At 39.9% G+C, this 24,294-nt stretch overlaps 1 protein-coding gene across 5 annotated transcripts in view; it reads right to left on the reverse strand.

Annotated features, from left to right (window-relative positions):
* The window catches only part of TBC1D19 (TBC1 domain family member 19), a 111,706-nt gene that overhangs the window by 62,061 nt on the left and 25,351 nt on the right, over positions 1 to 24,294 (reverse strand). For all 5 annotated transcript variants that reach the window (XM_077815776.1, XM_077815775.1, XM_077815774.1 and 2 more), the window contains exons 5-9: positions 10,722 to 10,796; positions 9,565 to 9,628; positions 8,468 to 8,514; positions 3,407 to 3,517; positions 428 to 500 (exon numbers count right to left, since the gene is read on the reverse strand). In XM_077815776.1, coding sequence (XP_077671902.1) covers positions 428 to 500; positions 3,407 to 3,517; positions 8,468 to 8,514; positions 9,565 to 9,628; positions 10,722 to 10,796 — 370 coding nt within the window. The remainder of the gene's footprint in view (positions 1 to 427; positions 501 to 3,406; positions 3,518 to 8,467; positions 8,515 to 9,564; positions 9,629 to 10,721; positions 10,797 to 24,294) is intronic.

Below are 24,294 nucleotides of genomic sequence, written 5' to 3' on the forward strand. Positions count from 1 at the left end.
TCAAAAAGGTGCCTCTGTATTTTCCTAATAATCCTGTGGTGTCACAGCTGCACAACTGTGTTACTCAAAGCGGTTTTGATTTGAAACTTGAGACTTTCTAAAAAAATATATATATATATTTTTGAGACACAGGCCTGATCCTGAAAAGGGTTTAAACACCTGAAGCTCCATCTGAAATCAACAGGAATTGCAAGCACTCCACATCTTTCAAATCAAGCTCTTCACATTTGCAATGTTATCCACTACCAGTTCAAATATGTTCAACTTTATTCACATGAGAACCATTGGAGTTATAGCTGTGGTACAAATACTTATGAATATTATCAAAAAGTTATACAAGTTACTTTTCAATTACACAGTATTCCATAAAAACATACTTTAATCATTACTGTTCTAATTAAATTATTAAAGCACAGCACACACTAACCTGGAGGCACTTGTGTGGAATCATCAATACCCAGCTGTCCTGTATTCAAGCCTAGCTCACTGAAATAGTCTCTCTGAAAAAAATACAAATAGAGAATTAAAAGCACATTATGAAGAGCTCGCAGAGAGAGATTCCTTCTTTAAAAGTTTATTTAAAAAAAATCCTTGAATTAAATGTATCTTTATATCCTACAAACTAACAAACTTTATACACGTATGAAGTAAATGATTTTAAAAGAAAGAAGAATCAGTACAAGATTTTTCTAAGACAGAAAAACAGTTTCACTTAAACGCCCTGATTCTCACCTACGTGTGAGCTTAACTCAGACAAAACAGACGGAAGCTGCAGGGAGCCGATTATGGCTCCCTGATTTACTGCTCTGGGTGCAAGTTAGGGTCACCCAGGGGAAGCCCTAACTCTCTCCACTAGCATAAAGTCCCTCGAGAGCCTTGTGTGTGTGGAGAATCAGGTGCAGCAGAGATCACAGAATCATAGAATATCAGGGTTGGAAGGGACCTCAGGAGGTCATTTAGTCCAACCCCCTGCTCAAAGCAGGACCAATCCCCAATTTTTGCCCCAGATCCCTAAATGGCCCCCCAAGGATTGAACTCACAACCCTGGGTTTAGCAGGCCAATGTTCAAACCACCGAGCTATCCCTCTGATCAACCACATCCCCTTTCCTCCCTGTCTGGCCTACATCCTGTCCCCAGAATGCAGCTGACACACACTATCCTTCCTAAGGTTGCCAGGCATCCGGTTTTTGACTGGAATGCTCGGTCAAAAGAGGACCCTGGCAGTTCAGATCAGCACTGTTGACCAGGCCATTAAAAGTCCAGTCGGCAGCACAGTGGGTTAAGGCAGGCTCCCTGCCAGTCCTGGCTCTGCGTGGCTCCCAGAAGTGCCCGGCATTAACCTGCAGCCTCTAGGCGCAGAGGCGGCCAGGGAGGCTTCGTGCACAGTCCCCAACCCGAGTGCTGGCTCTGCAGTTCCCACTGGCGGGAGCCACCTGAGCTAAATGCCCCCAAGCCTCCTCCTACATCCCAACCCCTTGCCCCAGCCCTGAGCTCCCTCCTGAAGCTCACACCACACGTCCCCTCCCACACCCCAAACCCCATCCGAGCCCTGAGCCCCGTTCTGCACCCAAACTTCCTCCCAGAGCCCGCATCCGCTCCTGCGCTCCGAATCCCTCGGCCCCAGCCCGGAGCCCCCTCCTGTACCTCAAATGCCTCATCTCCAGCCCCACCCCAGAGCCTGTACCCCTAGGCATAGCCCGCACCCCCTCCCATACCACCAACCCCCTGCCCCAGCGTGGTGAAAATGAGCAAGTGACCAAAGGTGGGGGAAAAGCGAGCTCTGGAGTGAGGCAGGATGGCGTGAGTGGGGGGGAAGGGCCTTCGAAAAGGGGCAGGGCAAGGGTGGAGCCTCAGGGAAGGGGTGGGGGGAGGGTGTTCGGTTTTCTGCAATCAGAAAGTTGGCAACCCTAATCCTTCCCCATGGGGGTGGAGGGCAGAAACAGGGAATGGCTTGTATAGTTGGTGTCAGAGCCACTTTCACTCGCTGTATGCTAGCAGAGAGTTCTCCTGCACAGACTGACTATGTCTAGTCACAGTAATACCATTTTGAACTCTTTATGCTTACATGGCACAAAGTGGCCTTACAAACTGGTCCACAGTATTTGCTTCCAAAATCACCATCACTTAACATTTCTACTTACCCTCCTTCACAATATAAGAGCAAAAAGGACATCCAATGAAATGGAAAGGCAAATTTGAAACTGATAAAAGGTAATCATTTTTTTATTTTTATTTTACACAATGAATAATAAACCTATGGAACCAGGGTAGATGGATATAAATCAAATAAAATCAAATCAATTATTTAAATCATCAAGCTTTAAATAATAGATTTTAAGCATGTATTTACATTTTTTCCTAAAGAAAGGTTGATCCTTATTAGTTGGTAACCATTAAAGCACGTTGACTTATATTTAGTTGTAACAACTTTATACTAAATTTGTGGCTTCTTTTTGATCAAGAGAATACACTACATCTATACAAATTTATTAAAGCAATTAATTTAAGCAGTTTAATTTTTTACTTGTGTCTTGTATCAAGCTCAATAGAGTTGGAAATTCAAATAAATTAAAAATATACAAAAAAAGCATTTTAGTTTCTTTTATTAAATAAAACTAACTTTTTTTCTCATCAAAACATGTTTTGCATTTCAAACAAATGAACATTTATTAAACAAAAAGAAGCAATAACTGTATTTGAATTGAACTAACTGTTGTTTCTGGTCACCATGTCCTTCAAGATTTTAAGAAGATCTCATCCTCCTCACACATATGTACTACTTAATATTTATTTAAATGTATTTAAATTAAATTAGTTTGATAGATATTATTAGTAGTTCAGGTCTTAGCATAGATTGTCAATTGAAAATTAAATTTTAAAATCGGCTTTTTAAATTTAACCTGTATTTAAATTTAGATTTAAATAAAAAAATCTGATTTTTTATTTTTATTTTTAAAAATCATTGATTTTTAGCCACCCTGTGTGGAACTCATTGCCACCAGGTGTAACTGAGGGTAAGAGTGTAGAGGGATTCAGAAAAGGAGTAGTCATTTAACAGATAATATAAACATTCACAGTTACATTAGGTAAGAAAATATACTGCCATGTTTCAAGATGCAAATCAACCACTAACTAATTGGGGTAAGAGGAAACATCCCTTTTTCAATTCTGTATTTCTTTTTCATTAAAAAGTTCCTTTAATAAATCTTTTCTATATGTTACATTTTATTTACTGACCTATTGTACATCCTTACTCATGTCTTTTAAAAACAAACCTATTAACTAATTAAGATTCCTTTTTATTGCCTAGTATATTATTGATTAGTCAATATATAATAGAACATAAGAACAAATATAATAGAATAGAATAGAATAGAACATAAGAACAAATACAACTACACTTACCAGTTCAGGGATATCTTTAACTTTCAGAGGAACCTGAATTAGACCGAGGTGATTTTTGAAACTAGGCTGATCCCCATTTTCATAATTTGGGTTGCGAAGATTCATCAGTACCTTTTAAAAAATAATATAATCTGTCATTCCCTGTGGATATACCTAAACATGAGATTGTGGCCCAACAGTATCAGTGTCACAAATTGTGCTTTGACACAAACGTAGTGCTATCTCCTGCAGCATTGCAACTCCCAGGTGAAGGCCTAAATTTTCAAAAGCAACTAGTAATTTTGGGCAGTCAACTTCAAAATCCATAAAGGGATCTGACTTTGAGAAGGTGCTTAGCTCCCACTCTGAAAACTGAAATTGAGGCACTGAAAAATCACCCATCATTTTTGAACATTTAGGCCATACTCTATGTCCTAATTAACACTAGCTTCCCTATCAAACAGTACCTGAAAGCTAATAGTACTTTTCTCAATGGCTCTGAATTCTAGGATATTGATCTGCACTCTTTTATTTTAAAAAGAGCTATTCTATTAGTGTTTTGATACCCAGTGCCCTAGGTATTCTGCAATTCCACTGCGAAACAATTTGCCACAGAATTCACCTCTTGCCACAGAATTGTGGCCCAGAATCTCAACTTCCAGTTTTTAAAAAGATATTTCTAGTCCTTATGGTAGCGACTGTAACACGAAACACTTAAAACAAGAGCAAACTGATGAGTGCCTGAGTCTACAGGGTCTGAAATCATAGCTTTGACAGCTGTAAACTGCCCTATTCATCTCAGTCACGATCCCATATATTCTGTAAAGACGAGGACTCCTTGTGGCACCTTAGAGACTAATTTCAGAGTAACAGCCGAGTTAGTCTGTATTCGCAAAAAGAAAAGGAGTACTTGTGGCACCTTAGAGACTAACCAATTTATTTGAGGATGACCTTTCGTGAGCTACAGCTCACTTCATCGGATGCATACTGTGGAAACTACAGAAGACATTATATACACAGAGACCATGAAACAATACCTCCTCCCACCCCACTCTCCTGCTGGTAATAGCTTATCTAAAGTGATCATCAAGTTAGGCCATTTCCAGCACAAATCCAGGTTTTCTCACACCCCCCCCCCCCCCCCACACACAAACTCACTCTCCTGCTGGCAATAGCTCATCCAAACTGACCACTCTCCTTACAATGTGCATGATAATCAAGGTGGGCCATTTCCAGCATAAATCCAAGTTTAACCAGAACGTCGGGGGGGGGGGGGGTAGAAAAAAACAAAGGGAAATAGGCTACCTTGCATAATGACTTAGCCACTCCCAGTCTCTATTTAAACCTAAATTAATAGTATCCAATTTGCAAATGAATTCCAATTCAGCAGTTTCTCGCTGGAGTCTGGATTTGAAGTTTTTTTGTTGTAAGACAGCGACCTTCATGTCTGTGATTGCATGACCAGAGAGATTGAAGTGTTCTCCGACTGGTTTATGAATGTTATAATTCTTGACATCTGATTTGTGTCCATTTATTCTTTTACGTAGAGATTGTCCAGTTTGACCAATGTACATGGCAGAGGGGCATTGCTGGCACATGATGGCATATATCACATTGGTGGATGTGCAGGTGAACGAGCCTCTGATAGTGTGGCTGATATTATTAGGCCCTTTGATGCTGTCCCCTGAATAGATATGTGGGCACAGTTGGCAACGGGCTTTGTTGCAAGGATAGGTTCCTGGGTTAGTGGTTCTGTTGTGTGGTATGTGGTTGCTGGTGAGTATTTGCTTCAGGTTGGGGGGCTGTCTGTAGGCAAGGACTGGCCTGTCTCCCAAGATTTGTGAGAGTGTTGGGTCATCATTCAGGATAGGTTGTAGATCCTTAATAATGCATTGGAGGGGTTTTAGTTGGGGGCTGAAGGTGACGGCTAGTGGCGTTCTGTTATTTTCTTTGTTAGGCCTGTCCTGTAGTAGGTGACTTCTGGGAACTCTTCTGGCTCTATCAATCTGTTTCTTCACTTCCGCAGGTGGGTATTGTAGTTGTAAGAATGCTTGATAGAGGTCTTGTAGGTGTTTGTCTCTGTCTGAGGGGTTGGAGCAAATGCAGTTGTATCACAGAGCTTGGCTGTAGACGATGGATCGTGTGGTGTGTCAGGGTGAAAGCTGGAGGCATGTAGGTAGGAATAGCGGTCAGTAGGTTTCTGGTATAGGGTGGTGTTTATGTGACCATTGTTTATTAGCACTGTAGTGTCCAGGAAGTGGATCTCTTGTGTGGACTGGACCAGGCTGAGGTTGATGGTGAGATAGAAATCGTTGAAATCATGGTGGAATTCCTCAAGGGCTTCTTTTCCATGGGTCCAGATGATGAAGATGTCATCAATATAGCGCAAGTAGAGTAGGGGCGTTAGGGGACGAGAGCTGAGGAAGCTTTGTTCTAAGTCAGCCATAAAAATGTTGGCATACTGTAGGGCCATGCGGGTACCCATAGCAGTGCCGCTGATCTGAAGGTATACATTGTCCCCAAATGTAAAATAGTTATGGGTAAGGACAAAGTCACAAAGTTCAGCCACCAGGTTAGCCGTGACATTATCGTGGATAGTGTTCTTGACGGCTTGTAGTCCATCTTTGTGTGGAATGTTGGTGTAGAGGGCTTCTACATCCATAGTGGCCAAGATGGTGTTATCAGGAAGATCACCAATGGATTGTAGTTTCCTCAGGAAGTCAGTCAGTCTCGAAGGTAGCTGGGAGTGCTGGTAGCGTAGGGCCTGAGGAGGGAGTCTACATAGCCAGACAATCCTGCTGTCAGGGTGCCAATGCCTGAGATGATGGGGCGCCCAGGATTTCCAGGTTTATGGATCTTGGGTAGTAGATAGAATATCCCAGGTCGGGGTTCCAGGGGTGTGTCTAACAAATTTATTTGGGCATAAGCTTTCATGGGCTATAACCCACTTCATTTAAAAACTACTTGCTTACAAAATCTGACAAACATACAAAAAAGTGTCACAGCACACTATTACTGACAAATTGCTTACCTTCTCATTTTGTCTGTGAAATTTTAGTTTGTACTGACTTTGCTAGTGCTTTTTATGTAGCCTGTTATAAAATTAGGCAAATATCTAGATGAGCTGATGTACCCCCTGGAAGACCTCTGTGTACCCCCAGGGGTATACATACCCCTGGTTGAGAACCAGTGCTATAAGGAAATTCCTCCTTAAAATCCTAAATCTGCAACCCTCATTCATCTGATTAATCCAAATTCACGTGACTAGTCCCTCTTGACTTATATGGGACTACTCTCAGGGTCAGGCCCTAAATTAATACATTAACATGAGAAATGACACACCATGGGACATGAGGGGAAAAGGAAAGAACAACAGAAAACAAGAGGAAAATAAACACTACTTTATAAATATTTAAAATAAGGTCAAAATACAAGCCAGATCTAAGAAGATTGAATTACAGATAAGTATTACATTTATAATTAGCACAACTATGACATCCAGAAGCCCTTAAATGTAAGAAATTTATAGTTTGGTATTACCAATTAGACAAAGAACAACATGTTACATTAATCTTACTTGCGTATGTAAATTAGAATACTTCACTTTTAACATTCACAGTTCCAAAGAATGACAGTTCATATTTATCCAAGCAAAAGTTACAAGTATGCTACATCTCATACCACTGCAAAAGACATTCCATTAAATTTATAAATCATTTTAAATACTAAATTTGCTGATTATGATTCATATTGCTGTGTTTGTCTTTTAAATTTAATTTTGTAAATTAACAGACTATTTCTATGCTCCCTACCTACATTATCCAAGGTTCTAGACAAATTTGTTTAATCAACAGCTGACAGAGTATTATACAGCCATTGATTTTTTTTAATTGTATTTTCATAAGCAATAGCATTCTACATATTGCCATTATTAACAAGTCACCAGCGATCTCTATTGTGCAACAGACCCTTGACATAATAATACTGAAGGCCGTAATTAAAATTAACTATACAAAAGAACAAGTAAAAACTGAGCAATTCTGGCCTTAAAGATTTAGCAGTGAGCTAGTTTTATTCTTCAACTTTTAGTTTTGGTCACAGACAAAAGCCTCAAGTATTTCCAGCTATGAGGAGATTCCCCATCTTCGGTTCTGTATTACGTTCTGTTTTATAAATTATTTGAATAATCTTTGTAGATGGTCTAGAATTTCATCTTTACATGACGCTGTTATTTACCACAGTGAACCTACTTCAAGTAATATTACACCAATCTGCAATTGGAAATTAATAATGAAATAAGCAACGTAACTGTTCATGTTAATAAAGTGACGAGAGTTAGTCCCACAGGATTCTTCCTGTAACATTTCAGAGAATTAGGAGGCTTTCTATTATAGGCACAATAAAAAGGAATTTTTTTTAAAAGGATGAACCAGCAATCTCTGTGAGTGCAATGCAGCATGATTCCCCTTCCATGCATCCATAAGGTTAGGTTGTCAAAGCAACAGAGACTCTGTCCACATTCGAAAGGCCACTTTACAATAGAAAAATGTTAGAAATTTATTTATTTTGATACAAGCTTAAATTCTCAGGCAAAGAGCACTAAAGTAACAAACACCCTATTTCAGGGACACCTGAAATTATCTGATGTGCATGACTTCCTATTGCCTCGAAGTCCTGATTAGTATGCCAAGTTAAACATTTTGAGCTGACATTTTTCTACGCAAGAAGCTCCTTTGCTTAACAGGAATTGAAAAAGTTTCAAGTTTTAAGAATCACCAATATGAGGTGAAATGTAATTCACTAGCAGTTAAAAGTTAATCTTATCAGCCGTTTAGATATGATAAATTTCTTATAGATTTAGAAAAAGATAGAAATGTACCATCAATTCTTTAAAGCAGTTTTGTACCTGATTATTTAATGGACAAAGATTTGTGTGTTAATTCAGTTTACCTTATTTAGAAGAAAATTCATTTCAATTTCCTATCAATCTGTTGAAGACTTACCATGCACAGGTCCCACTTTACATAACTAACTATAACAGATGTAAATCAATGGCTGGTTAGTTATTTCATTAATACTTACCTCAAGAAAATCTTTAGGTGCATAAACAGGTCGGAAGAGACTTAGATCTGAAATTAACAGGATTTAAAAAATGCTTTATTTAAATTAAAATTTTATAAAGATTCGCAATATATATGAAGTTCTTTCCAATTCTGACACAATGTAACTGTCCCTACAATACATCATGACTATGAAATTTTATGAACAGTTATACTTAAAAAGTTCACATCAATATATAAAAGAATCACTAATTGATGCCATGCACAGCAACCATAATCAGATATTTCATAAAACTGCTATTTAATGATCACTGAGTTACAAAAAGACAAATTGGTGCAATATAAAAGATCCCTGTTATTCAGCCAACTCCACAATAAAATGGAAGCACAAAAGGATATACTTTGAGTGTTCTTAAATTGTATAAGTTTAAACAGCTTCAAATCCAATGTGAAGTAAAAATACACCGTCACTTTATTTTCTTCTGCCCCCGGCAGTACATCTATACATTAATGTATCATGAAACTGCTGTTCAGACCAAGATAATTTCCAAGTCATTATCCAGTCTTATTCACAGCATAAGACAATACATGTATTTGCGGCTTGCAAGCTTGCTCCAAGCCCTGGTTGATCCAAACAGGGGATCATTAGCTATGAAACTGTACATAATGTAATTCCTATATATTGATTAGCTGTGTCACTTTTAGCTGTTGAAAAAATACATTATGTGAGTAAGAGAAAATTGTTAAGGATTAAATGACACAAAAAGTAAACACTATGATGTTTTTCTTTCAATTAGTGCACTGCTCCCATTACTACTACTAACTTAAAGGTACCTGTCCAAATTCTCTAGGTATTAGTATGTAAGAGAATATATCTACAGACTGCAGGTGTAGATTCAAATATCCAAACAATAACTCTTCAAATAAATAAATAATACAGTGAATAGGTATTTGTGAGCTACCAAGCACTGAAAACTAGGGAAAAAAACAAAACAAAACACAAAACAGGAACTAGTTGCCTTTACAACGGATACTACTTTAATCCCTGACTGATAAATAAGGAGATAAATATGCATTTGCTTTGCTTCTATATAAAAAGACATATTTTATTTAACATACCTGGCTCATCAGTTCCCATTTCATTCCATTTATTAAGAAGTTCTTTTTGCTCTCCAATAGGTCTCTGTAAGTCATAAGAAAAGAAATTGTCTTTTTTAATTAACCAGCTAAAAATCTAAAATAAACCCATCTCCTGTATGGATGAAAATTAGTCTTTTAAAAAAATAGCATGCACTAGAATTTTATTTCTCTCTTTGTAAGTTAGCATCAGCCTTAGGCCATATTCTCTCTATTGCACCAAATCCAAGTAGGGATTGGAATCCCCCTCCTCATGCCATGGGGTAGTTATGGCACACTATCGGCTATTGAACCCTTAGCTATGTTTGTCTGGCAGTTCCATGTATCTGAGGATCCACCCTGCACCACCCATGTGCTGCCACCAAATTCCCTCTTCAAGCTTCCAGAAGCCCGGAAGAGTATAGCTCAGTTGCACAAAAGGGGAGTAGATTCCCCTGCGTTTCTTTCTCTGTTCCTCCCCACAGCTTTGTCCTCTGCCTTGTACAATAAACCACAGCAGTTCTGCCAGCTACCAGGCTTTAGGGGAGAGGGACAGGGAAGATTTGCCCTATAATACATACTTGCCGATTCTGTTCTGTTTATGTTTCAAATCTCTGTAAGTTAATAACGGTGCAAGTGACGAATGGATGACAAAGGGAAGTGATGATAGTGGAATACTGAGCCTTTCACTCCAAGGTCACAAGTTCAACTCTGGTCCCAATCAGCCATGAAAGAGTGTCAATGTTGGTTGTTCAGTGGCCAATGTGAAGTGAGTCAGTGGTCTCAATCCAGTCTGTGTGTACTACTGTCCACACATCATAAAACCATCAATTGGCTCCTCAGTACAGTATTCCCAGCAGAGGCCAACGATTGCAACAGCAAGAGAAAGACCTACCAACACCCTTCATTACCAAGGTGGTCCTTCCAGAGTACAATGGAGGCACACTGGTGGGGATACTCTCACACTACCACTATCTCTACTATCTGTTTTTTCCCTGAAGACTTTAGGCCCTAATCCTGCAATTCCTGACATCAATGGAACTACTTATAAAGTTTGCATAAGATAAGTTTTTGCAGGATCAGGACCACAGTTTCCAAAGATGTGAAGGTGGCACAAGTTCTACATTCACTTTAAAAAGTTAAGTTAATAAACACAGTACCTTTCGTGCTAATGGGATACTGAGTTCTGTACACATGCTATTTAGACTCTTCAGAATTCGCTTCTCCCAGCTTCCCTGTAACATAAACATTTTAATGAATGTAGAACTCCCCCCGCCCATTTTTATAAGCATACCACAGTCTAGTCAATGAATAACTTTAAAAGAAAAGATGATGAAAGTCACTGACATCTGCCAAAAGTTTACATGATTACTTAAAAATGTGAACAAAGGAATGATTTGTTCATTAAACAATGAAAAACTTCTTTATTCAACAAAGTAACAAAGAACCAGCAAACTAAGGTTGCTCTCCAAACTGTATGTTCTCCAAAAAGCCTCTGCTTTACAGGTACTCATTCTTGGAAGGAAGGCTAGTGCTCAAGCTACCTTTTATACTGGTAGCCATGAGTTTTACATTTTAACCACAATACTGGACAAGCATGCTCAGGGAGGTGAACTGTGTAAAAATAATGCCCCCTCCACCTTTAAGACATTGAGAGAAAGTAAGTAAATATCTTTTCTCGAAAGATATTACACTAGCTACCCATTTTTAGAGAAACTAAAAGGTTCTAGGAATTTGGAATTATTGTATCTAAAGTAAGGCATAGATAGGTTTGGCAGAATTTGATTTTTTTAAATATAATTTCAGCAGATTATATTGATGTTTACTCCTAAGCATTTAAGATTTTTATCTATTTAAATTTTCACAATTGTGGGAAATTATCCGGGAGTCAGACAATAATTCCTTAATGACAGCAGACGCTGAGATTCAAAAAGTTAAAACTTTATAACCATTAACCAATTATAACCAATTGTCAACATCATATTCCAAAATATACAAAATAAACAGCCTTAAATCAAACTCTAACAAGTTCTCTAGCACCATTTTTCTTACTTTGCCCATCAGTAAATTTCGATTATCGATGGAAATATTTTTTCATCCATTTGTGTGTGAACAGTGAAATCAGTTTATCAACATTTACAAATAAAAATCCAGTCTTTCCTATGCACAGATAAGAGTTCTCAAATGAAAGATTAAAAATAAAAGCAGGCAATACCTTAATAATGGGGAGAACAAAAAACAGCTTACGGAGGAATCAGATTCCTGTCATAAATGTAGCATATTTTCAAATTTTACATACTAGGTCAGATCCTCAGTTGGTGTAAACTGGCTTAATTCCACTGAAATAAATAGGTCAGTGCTAATTTACATCAGCTGAGGACCAAGACAATAAGGTTCAGTAATACTGTGACAGCACTCAATTTATTTATATTTGATTTGTATTAGTTTACTGGAAAATTAGTTATTTTCTTTCTTCTCTGCCCCCTAATGTATTTCAAATGTTGTTTATCTTGATAATGTTTTATCTTGATGTTACAGCGATATTGCATATGAGCAATTTCACTGAGGATATACCCAAATTAGGGATTTTAACATTCTCTGTATTCTCCTAGAAGCTGATTCAAACCCTACTCAAGTAAATGGAACCCTACTCCCATTAACTTCACTGGGCTCTGGTTCAGGCCCCTGATTTCCATTTTGAAGAATATATTTCATTATTGTTTATTGTTTGTATTCTGCAGCACCCACAGCTTTTGTCCACACACATGAAAACAAAGGCCCGGCCTCAAAGATCTTTCAATTTAAGATGACAAGCAACACATGAAGGATGGGGGGGAATGGATAAAACATATATATATAAAATCAAAGTTTTGTTGTTTTTTTTTAAATCCATAGTCTAGTTAGTGTTAACAGTATATGTGTACAAGAAAATAACCAGCTATATAAATGAACACCAATAAACCCATCCAAATTAAACACTGGGAAAAATGTTTTTAAAACCAGTAAAATACCTCCATCCCAAAACAGACTCAATTTGTAGGCTTTAAGGACAGAAGGGACCATTATGATAATCTAGTCTGACCTCATGAATAACATAGGACTTAGAACCTCACCCAGAAACTAGTGCATCAAGCCCACATCTTTTGTTGCTGTTCCCAATGATTAATTACAAGCACTGCTAACAATTTGCACTTTACTTCTAGTCTAAATTTGTTTAGACCCAGCTTCCAACCATTGGAATTCATTATGACTTTTTCTGCTAGCTTAAAGAGATATCTACTATCAGAAATCTTTTTCCTAGGTAGGTACTTACAGACCATGATTGAGTCACCTTTTAACGTTCTCTTGGATAAACTACATAGACTGAGTTTCTCAAGTCTCTCACTCTAACGCAGGTTTTCCCAACTTGAAATCATTCTTGTAACTCTTTTATGAATGCTTCCCAATTTGTCAACATTCTTTTTGAAGTGTGGATACCAGAATTGGACAATGTATTCCAGTAATGATGTCATTAATGTCAAATGCAGAGGTAATACCACCTCCCCCTTAGCTGCAGAACTGCACTGGGAATTTATGCTCAAGTATATATCTACCACGACTCCTATGTCCATTTCAGTATCCATACATGCATTCCATGATACCATGCATTCCATCTTGTAAGTGTGACATACATTCTTTCCAACTACATGGAAGTTCTTGAGTTTTGTTGCATTTCTTACTGAAAACCTAAAATTCACATCTATGCAAACCTAGATGTTACTTAAGGATACAGACACTCTCACATGCAGCAAAGGCTGTCTTTACACAATGCCTAGAAGTCTTCAGTCCTTAACTGTTCAAGTTACTCTCCTCCAGGAATTTGAATCTGCTAAGTGCTGTTGTAACTTTCATCATCTTGGCCAACACTATGGATTCAACAAGGACCTCCAGAGCTAAAAAGCATGAGTCTACAGCTTGAGCTAAAAAGAGTTAGACTGTGTAGCTGGGGGCTATACAGACCCACATTGTCTGTTCATCAGGCAGAGAGGGGATGCACTACATTCACTAACCAGTGGGAATTTCTACAGCTGGAATGGTGGGAGTTGGGTGCTAAGTCATACAGCTTATCAGACTGAGCCTTAACTATGGCGGACATTCATGGGCAGGGGGGAAGAAAAGAAGAGGTGGCTTGGCTTATCTTAGCTCCTATTCTCTCTCTCCACTAGTTTCTTTCTCAGGCCAGTACGCAGGAAGAGGGTCTGGCTATACTGACATATAAATAAGTATCAACATAATTTGTCCTTGTGCAGAAGGTTTCAAAACTACTGCATCAACAAAACTGAAAAGAACTACCACCTGTCACAATGCAGCCACTATACCCACAATGCTTGGAGTCCTAAGTAAGGTTTCCTGGCTCAACACACACTGCACCGAGATCATCAGAACCACCCACCCTGTCTTTTGGAAAAGGTTCCACAAAACCCACATGCCATGCAGGTTATCCCTTGTACCCACAGCCAGTTTTGGCTCATCAGATATGCTAAAGTCAGGTTTGTTGCTTGTAAAAGGCTCAAGAACATTCCAAAGAGAGGGGAGGAAGACAGACTAGAAAGACAACGAGGAGTCCAGTGGCACCTTAAAGACTAACAGATTTATTTGGGCATAAGCTTTCATGAATAAAAACCCCACTTCTTCAGATGCTGACTAGAAAGAAAATTGATCACCTTTGCTGTACACATTACTGTTTCTAGGAGGCTCCACTGTGCCTCACCAGTGTGTTGGCACCAGAGTAGAAATATAAGTGATGCTCCACAGATCTCTTCAGTGTCTCAGTCCTACACTTCAACTCTGCCATTTCAACTTTTCAGCATATTCAAAGAAGTAATTTGAGTCGATCAAGCTGAAACTGAGAACTTTTAAATAGTTTCAGAGAATAGTCATCCCAAAGAAGAGAAAATTTCACTTGTTGGAAGCCTTCCTGTATTCATTAGAGACCTATCACAGATACATTGTTTCAGACCTATAGAAAGCATTGAGGATATGAAGAGCAGCAAAAAAGTGCTCTTCTTGGCTCAATGAATTATCCTCAAATAGATTTCTTAGCTAATGAAGTCAGGATCTTCCCCCAGGCAGAAGAGAACAGCAATTATGTTTGCTGTTCATAGACATCGCTGGGTATATCACAGCTCTGCTTAAAGCTGCTTTGACTGAGTTTTTGACATTTTCTTGTCTCCAACTACACACTTAAAACAAAAAAGACAGGAACATTAACAGTAAATCTCTCAGATAGAAAAAAGATCAGGAAGAGAAAAAACCCTCTTTTGTGAAAATTTTGTCATAACAAAGGGTATGTTTTCACTGCAGAGTTAACTCAGATGATCAGAATCTGAGTTAGTCTAGCTCAGGTGCAAGAAGCCACACTGAAAGGCCATACTCAAGTTACTGTGTTCTCACTGATGCCACACTCACCCAGATTAGATGGTGTTCCTAAGACTTCTGGGGCGTATCCCATGGTTCTTAGTGCTACCGTAAGCTGAGCCGCTGTATGGTTCTTTTCCAGTGAATTGTGGGAAGGCACTGGAGGACTACCAGCACTCAAGTGGTTTAGCCTACAACCTCACTGCAGCCTGAGTGAAAGCAGCATGTGAGCTCTAGCCCAGTGGCTCTCAGTCTTTTCCAGACTACTGTACTCCTTTCAGGACTCTGATTTGTCTTGCATACCCCAAGTTTCATCTCACTTAAAAACTACTTGCTTACAAAATCAGACATAAAAATACAAAAGTGTCACATTATTACTGAAAAATTGCTTACTTTCTCATTTTTACCATATAATTATAAAATAAAGCAATTAGAATATAAATATTGTACTTACATTTCAGTGTATAGTATACAGAGCAATATAAACAAGTCATTGTCTATATGGAATTTTAATTTGTGCCGACTTCACTAGTTCTTTTTATGTAGCCTGTTGTAAGATTAGGCAAATATCTAGATGAGCTGATATACCCCTGGAAGACATCTTTGTACCCCTCGGGATACGCATACTCTTGCTTGAGAGCCACTACTCTAGCCTATAACCCCAACTGATCCAGCTAGTCCACGTTGAAAGAACCACCAAACTTGGATTGGTGCATTTTGTGTGTGGATGGAAGCCAGGTTAGGGGCAACACCCAAGTAAGAGCCTTAGTTAGACATACATTGAAGACTTAATCAAAGACATCCACCAGTTAGGGCAAGTGCTAGGCAAAACTCTCACACTGTCAAAGCAGCAAGTTCTGGAGCCATCCACAGTAATTAGAAATAGAATGCAAAATACTTTACCCCACTAAAATGTTTTCAAAACAACAGATAGGGCTTCAAAAATCATTTTGCTGATGGGCAGCAAGAATCTCAGATGAGTTCCATCAATCTTTGCAGAAATTTAGCTTTAATTTAAAAAATTCTAGTAATTATGACTGCAAAGATAATTTTTAAAATGTGAACTGAATGTAAACCAATGCAGTGCTGTCTTCCTCAGGATGCAGAAAACTCTCAATGGCTCTGCTGCAACTCAAAACTCCCTCTACATGTTATTTTCATGATTGCTCATTATTAGGAAGCATCTGGTAATAGCCATGGTAGGAGACTGAATATTTGACTAGATGGAACACTGGTCTGAGCCTGTATGGCAATTCCTATATTCTTTCAGTCTAAAGATGAGAGAAAATAATGTTGAGAATTGTTTAAAATTAATTTTCTGTCCTGATTTTTTTTAAAAAAAAATGTATCTTAGCTGACAGTTCAAAGAGTAGATGTAGAACTCCAGTTTACTTTAAAACTGTAAAAATTCTGGAACAGTTTTCTATGGGCTCTTTAATGAGTGGTTAGTGGACACAGGATTTTGATTTGAAGGAAGTTCCTTCAGCTTTGACCATTTCTGATCATTTCCCAAAAGCTGAGAAATAAAAATCAAAGACAGAGGAAGAGTTCTTATAAAGTAGCCTTTCTGAATTATTTCTAGTTACATCATTTGTAAAGGTGACCAAAGATCTGAAGAAATTATTTATCCTTTGGCTGGAGAAGAACTTCCTGAATGCAACATTAGCGAAGGGCTTTCTAGAAAAGCAAGAGTTAAAAATCCCTAGATTGGTTTCAGGGTTCTTTACAGGAGATGGAAGCCTGATTAGGAAAGAGTTTAGATAGCATTCATCAATGCTAAAGTGCCTCCTTTAAAGACTACCAAAAAATGCAGTCTCTTCAGAGTGGACCAGAATAAGATTATTCAGCAGGAGAAATCAGTATTCAGGGCTTTGCAGAATCAAAACATGCTGTGAAGAAGTTTTTACTATTCCTAACACCAGTTCTAAAAGCAAGAAATAGTAACTCTTTAGACTGCCAGAAAGGAAAAGTCAACTTTAGTAACACAGGAAAAGTTGTTAGATTTGCCTTTACGAATCCTAAACAACTTTGAGAGATTATGGTGTTTTTCTTTCAGATTCTGTTTTTCAAAGAGATTCTGAAGAAGGAAAGGCAGATTGACTTTTATGCAGATCTGCAGATGCAGCATCAGAATCTTTCATATCATTTTAGCTTTCTTTAGACAGAGAGTGAAGAGCTACTCTCAATAGTAAACACAGGCACCAACTCCGTGGGTGCTCCGGGCTGGAGCACCCCTGGAAAAAAAAAAAAAACAAAAACTTGTGGGTGCTCAACACCCACTAGCCAATCATCTGTTTGGTGGCAGGCGAGATATGCTGGAGGAGGCAGAGCAGGGATGAGAAGAGGTGGAGTGAGGCAGAGGCCTTGGGGAAGGGGCAGAGTACCCACCCAGAAAAATGAAAGTCAGTGCCTGTGGTAGTGAAGGATTTTTGCTTTATATGCTTTGGGTTTTGGTTTTTTTTTTTTAAACTATACATTTCCTGTTGGACAACCAAGATAAGAGGAGGACTAACACTCTTTTGCTTGTATTTTACGGGTGAAAAGTCACAGACTTCAATGGGGCCAGATTTCACCACAGCTCTTTAGGCCAAGGAGCATTTCTTTCTATTCATCTGTACAGCACTTAGCACACTGGGAACCCATTCTTGACCAGGGCCAATAAGCACTACCTCAGCATAAAAAGTAAAGATTAAAAGTATTAAATAAAATTCTAATACACTTTTCCAATCAAAGCTGTTTAAATATTGACTGCCTTCAGGATGTAAATCTTGGAAATGAGGAAAGAGGAAAAAGGGTGAGTTTGTTCATTTTGGGAGAAGTTTTGTTTTCACTTCAACGAGGTCCTCAGATTTCTGAGGAGAGGTAGGATAAATGGAGTGGGAGGTAATTATATACATCCCGGTTAGGATCTCCTTCTTTCCTGGGAGAAATACAACAAAGGTGGACCACTATAAATATAAATGGGAAGGGACAAGGGCCCATGGAACAACCTATACTTAAACAATATTCTTCCTTTAGAGAAAGGCCAGCCATATTGAAACCAAATTCAGAAATAATTCCAGCCAAGAAAGGATGGTAACAAAAGAAAAAAAGCCACCAAAATTACCTAAGAATGCAAGAGGCAAGCTGATGTAGGAACTGGCAAGCTGCTCTTACCTGCAGTATCAGGGGTCCCGGGAACTATTAATGGCAGACTGAAACCAAGCCCTCCTATACAACCATCAGAGGTTTCTTTAGGCAGAGGAAATTGCTTCTGTGGGTCTCAAATCCTGCAAACGACTGCCCAGAAGGCTAATTTGGTGTACAACCTATTCCTAGCATAGAAAGGGGTAAAATGTGGAAGAAAGACTCTCCAAAAGGAATAATTCTGAAGCAGAGCAATAAGGCTACTTCAACAACAGAGATCAGCTCAACTGGGCTTACAGGTGCCAAATTATTTCAGGTGGCTACACAGTTTTCACCAGTACACCTGAACCCATAACAAGGAAAAAAGAAAAGGAGTACTTGTGGCACCTTAGAGACTAACCAATTTATTTGAGCATAAGCTTTCGTGAGCTACAGCTCACTTCATCGGATGCATCCACTGAAGTGAGCTGTAGCTCACGAAAGCTTATGCTCAAATAAATTGGTTACTCTCTAGGGTGCCACAAGTACTCCTTTTCTTTTTGCGAATACAGACTAACACGGCTGCTACTCTGAAACCTGTCATAACAAGGCACAGTCTTATTCAGCAGCTCTCCTGATGGTAGGCAAAAAGGCTTCTATTATTTTTCACAGTAACAAAAGAATTAATGGACAACTAAAAGATGATAAAATATATTTTAAAAAACAAGAGGATGAAGCTGAATCCAACAGAGTGGATTCATGGTGAAGTAAGACGAAGGGAACAGACTTTTGAGCATGTTAGTAACTGCAGGGCATCATCGAGAGAGAGAGAGAGAGAGAGAGAGAGTGTAATGAATTTCAGAATGTTCTACTATAGAGCAACATGTGTCAGGCAGACACCATAAGTATGGATTAAATTAGCAAGGATTTAGCAATTACTGCTAGATAATTTTAGAAACAAAGCACTTTACTCTGGACTCCTGGATGCATAAATTCAAAATAATAATTCTAGAAAATTTAAGTGGGTCAGAAGACTTGATATAACCAGAGGAGTGTTCTTCAGCTGCTAGAAGAATCTATAAACAAACTGAAGAATACTGTAGTTTAGGAAATATTGGAAATGTAGATTTGTTTCAATTATCAATATTTCACAAGTACTGAGTCTGACTCTTTGCAGTGAATTCTACTGCAAATGAAATTTAATCACTGCAAGGCTAGAATACTTTGTATATGTTCAATATTCTACCTTTGTGTCACTGACAGGAAACGGTCTTCGGTCAACAAACACAAACATAATTATGGAAAAGACAGTATATATTAAGTGCATATACAAGGATGTTGTTTTTCTATAGCCAAACAGTACTACAAAGAGAAATCTCCAAGAAAACGTTCACATCACGTTCTTTCTTTCTACAAACTTTACATACAATGCTACAGCAACGCAGCTCCACCAGAGCAGCTATGCCACTGCAGCACTTTAGTGAAGATGCTACTACTCTGACGGGAGAAGCTCTCCAGTCAACATAGTGCTGTCTACATGGAGGGTTAGGTCGGTATAATGTTGCTCAGAGGCATGGATTTTTCACACCCCTGAGTGATGTAGTTATACCAACACTGATCTGTTGTGCTGACCTGGCTTTAGTATGTATTCCTTTCCTGGAAATTTGCTTTTCTTTCAATCTTCCCCATCACTCAGAAGTGTACAATGTGTAAATATCAGCCCATTTTATAAGAATTAGAGAATGACACTGATCTGAAGAGAGAAGAATTTGATCTTTAAAAAAAAATTAATGTCTGTACTGGAAAAAATTTGAAATAATCTTAATTACTGAATCTATCCTTAGGTTCTTTCAGAATCTTTCCAATACTGATACTAAGATGTTTTGGATCAAATAGGCTCTTCTTTCGAGAAATGTACATATTAGCTTTGAAATAGAGCTATATTTATTATGGTCCAAAAAAACTTTTAAAAAATTGGACCAATTGTGAACATAGGAATCTTAATGCATTTGCAGAGAAAAAAATCAAATAGGATATATATGAAAAGCAGTATTTTTCAAATAAGGAACTTTGGTTACTGTACCAAAACACACCTTCCTACCTTAAATGTCATGTCACATTAGACAAAATCAAGATAAACATTTTAAAAAATTCATTACCTACACTACAAGAACCATTTTAAAAGTCACTAATGTTTTTCTATCATCATGGACAATGAAAATAGATTAGTGAGTGCCAGTGGATTTTTTGTAGTCAATTTAGCTAGCTTCCAAAAATATTAGGTAAACGTGTTTGTTTTTAAGAAGTTTCCACTGGAATTCTTTATTAGTAGTAGTAGTATTTTCTTAAATTATTGAAACATTTCTAATTATAGTAGATTCTGTAAAAGCTTTATTTGTTTGTTTTAAACAAACCCTATATCTGGAGCCAAACTGACCTATGTCCTTTTAAATGGGCATATCAGTTATTTAAACAGTGCTCAACATATATTAGGTACTTTACATATAACTAGGAGAGCAAAGTGCCTCCCCCTCAGAGCTTACAGCATGGGTGAGGAACTTTTTATCTATCAAGCGCCATTGACCCACAGGCTCCGGGGTTGACCCCTTTTATCTATCAAGGGCCATTGACCCCTAGGCTCCGGGGTGGGTCCAGAAATGAGAGGTTCAGAGTGTGGGAGGGGGTAGGAGGTTGGGGTGCGAGAGGGGGTGAGGGGTCCGGCTGAGGGTGCGGGCTGTGAGTTGGGGCTGAGGGTTTGGAGCAGAGGAGGAGGCTCAGGGCTAGGGCAGGGGGTTGGGGTGTGGGCTCTGGGAGGGAGTTTGGGCAGAGGGGGCTCAGGGCTGGGGTCAGGGGCTGGGAGGGAGTTAGGATGCGGGAAGGGGTTCCAAGCTGGGGCAGGGGGTTGGAGTGCAGGAGGGAGTGAGGGATGTGGGCTCCTGCCAGGTGGCACTTACTTCAGGCGCTTCCCGGTCAGCAGCGCAGTGGGGCTAAGGCAGGCTCCCTGCTTGCCGTGGCTCCGCATGGCTCCCTGAAGCACCCGGCATGTCCGGCCCTTAGGTGTAGGCACAGCCAGGCACCTCTGTGTGGTGCACACTGCCCACGCGCGCCGCCCCCACAGCTCCCATTGGCCGCGGTTCCCAGCCAATGGGAACTGCATAGCCAGTGCTGGGGGTCAGGGCAGCACGCGGAACTTCCCTAATCACACCCACACCTAGGGGCCATAGGGACAGGCTTGGGGCTTCCGGCTCATGGCACAGAGACTTGCTGCGGGCCGTATGAAATGAAGCAGCGGGCTGTAGTTTCCCACCCCTGGTGTAAAGATTAAGACTCTGATTCTGCAAAAATAAATGCATGTACTTAACTTTTCCACACATAAATAGGCCCATTGAGTGTATAAACCTTTGTAGGATTAGGTATTAAGGCCCTAATCCTACAAAAAGGTAAACATCCTGCAAAGTGCTCAGAGCCTTCAACTACTACTATTTAAATGAACGGGAGTTAAAGACATTGAGCAACTCACAAAAAGACTGATCCAAATCCACTTAAATCAATGAAAAGATTCCCATTGACATCTGTAGGCTTCGGATCAACCCTGGAGATACTTCACACATTGCAGGATGGGGCCCTAAATGAATCACATAACAATGAAAGGGAGTGGATGGGATGCAGTAAAATATATTATGTATATGAAAAAGCAGTGATGAATAGCATGTGTATTGCTGATTCCATGATTTGTAGTTGCTTCTATTTTGTTACTGTCACCACCCAGTAACACTTTTCCCTAAGAGGACTAGAGTTCACAGGACTTTGTCATAAGTTGCTACCTTCCTGGAAGAGCCTCCTTTAGCAGTTAGCAGCACAAGAACTGTACCAGCCTCAGTTTCCCTTTCAGAGTTGTGGAAAATTGCCGGCACTACTTTGATGGGTCTCGTGCTTTCTTTTCTTGGGGAGGGTTCAGGGCACCGTTTCTCACCCCTGAACTGGGGTGTTAACTGCCCCACTAGAGGAGGGGAGTGGAGAGGGAGGGACCCGGGCCCGCCCTCTACTGTGGGTCCCAGTCCAGGGGCCCTAGGGATAGCGGTAAACCACTTGAAGCAGCAGTTCCTCCCCCTGGGCTACTTCTTTCTCTTGCCCTTCAGCTTGTGGGGCTTCCTGCCCTCCCTCTGCACAAACCAGGTGTCCCTTTACCTAGGGTCTTGGTCTTCTTAGCTCACCGCAGCACTTCTCCAGACTCTCCTCTGCTTCCCTCCGAACTGCTCTCTGCTCCAACACCAATCCACTTTGCTTCTACTCCTCCAAACTGCTCTCTACTGAAACATCAATCCACTCTGCTTCAACTCCTTCCCTTGTCCTTCCCTTGCTTCAGCAGGGGGGTTTTATCAGCTGACTGGCTTCAGGTGCTCTAATTGGCCTCAGGTGCTCTAATTAATCTATAGCAAACTTTCTTCCCTCTACAGGGAATAAGGCTCCCTTCTAACACTCTCCTGCTGCCCTCTGGCCATGCTGTATCACAGAGTCCATAAAAATCATCCAAATAGTTCTTCTGAATCTGTATATACCTCTTGCGGGGTTAAATTTTTACAAAAATTCCACACACATAAATCATAACAAAAGTCCCACAACTATAGTCCATAATTCCCCAACACAGTTCGTTGTATACACCGTTTGGACTAAGTATAGATCTGGCATCTGTCAGCTTGCTCCAGCTCTTCAGTCCACCTCCAGCATCTCTTGCCACACTTCACTCCCAGTCTTCAATCCTCTCTGACCCTCCGGCTTCCGCTCTCCAGCTCAGAGAGTCAGCAGGCATTTCTCTCTGCTCATCTCAGCCTTCAACCTTCTCCAGCCTTCTGTGGCCATGGCTCTCTGACTCAGGAAGGTCATCAGGCATCTCCTTCTGCTGGCTTCCTGGCAATTCCTCATTCCTTCCAGGAAGGATCTGCAGAGAGTTTTCTTGTCCTTGCAGCTTTCCCCGGAGACCTCTTCCAGTCTCCTGATTCCCAGGCAGCTCTCCCTGCCCTTTCTTCACAGCTGGCTCAGTGATGGGTTCCCCCCTCTTCGGGGTGCTGCCTTGAACTAGGGTAGCACTGAGCCCGCCTGACCAACCAGTCTGGGTTCCCTTTCACCCTGTAATGCTGTGACAAACTGTAGACATGCTCCCGGTCTCTCACTTTCCCTACCTGTGTGCTAGTGACACACCCAGCTGCAGAAACACACAGACACTGAAATCAGCTCTGCATGGCAAGGCTCAGCTAAGGAATTGCCCAGTACTCAATTGCACACTCCCTTTTAGAGGATAAACCCAAAATTGTACCGTCTTGAGCTGCACAGAGACCTGTACGGAGCAAGCTCATGAAATTTGCCCCCTCCCTCAATGTGGAGAGGGATATACATAGCTTTCTGCCCCAAGTTATGATTTCCACACACACAGTTTTAGACAAAACGAAACACGTTTATTAACTACAAAAGACAGATTTCAAGTGATTATAAGGGATAGCAAACAGATCAAAGCAGATTAACTAGCAAATAAACCAAACACACAATCTAAGCTTAATATATTAAAGAAACTGATTATAAGTAGCAAATCCTCACCCTAAACGTTTTTAGGCAGATTGCAGAGATTCTTGAAGGCAAGCTGCACTTGCTTGCAGCTCAAAACTCCAGATATTCCTTTCACAAGACAGACTACCCTCTAGCCTTGGCTCAGCCCTTCTCCCCTAGTCCAGTCTTTTTGTTCTCAAGTGTTTCCAGCAGTCTTCTTTCTTGAGTGGGGAATCAGTGAAGAATGAACCACGATGATGTCACTCCCCTGCTTTAAATAGTTTTTGCATATGGCAGAAATCCTTTGTCTCCCAATTTGATTCCCACCCCAGTAAGTAGAAAAACACTAGTATTATCATGGAGTCCAGTACCAGGTGACATGTCCCTGCAGCCATAACTCAGAAGCTGTTTGCAGCATCTCCAGGAAGGCTTCTCAGAAAAGCTCCGCGGTGGGTGATTAGCAACTTCTAAGACCTATTGTTCTGCCTAATGGCCCTTCCCAGCCAGCCATCTAGACTGATTTCATTCTGTCTAGTGGGCACTCCACAGTGTAAACACATATATAATAGATGCATAGACAATATTCCTAACTTCAGACACAAAAATAATCCATGCATACAAATAGGATAAATCATATTCAGTAAACCATAACCTTTTCAATGATACTTCACATGACCTATCCGGCATAAA

The sequence above is a fragment of the Eretmochelys imbricata genome, chromosome 4 (genome assembly GCF_965152235.1).
Source record: "Eretmochelys imbricata isolate rEreImb1 chromosome 4, rEreImb1.hap1, whole genome shotgun sequence".
In the NCBI taxonomy this organism is placed as follows: Eukaryota; Metazoa; Chordata; order Testudines; family Cheloniidae; genus Eretmochelys; species Eretmochelys imbricata.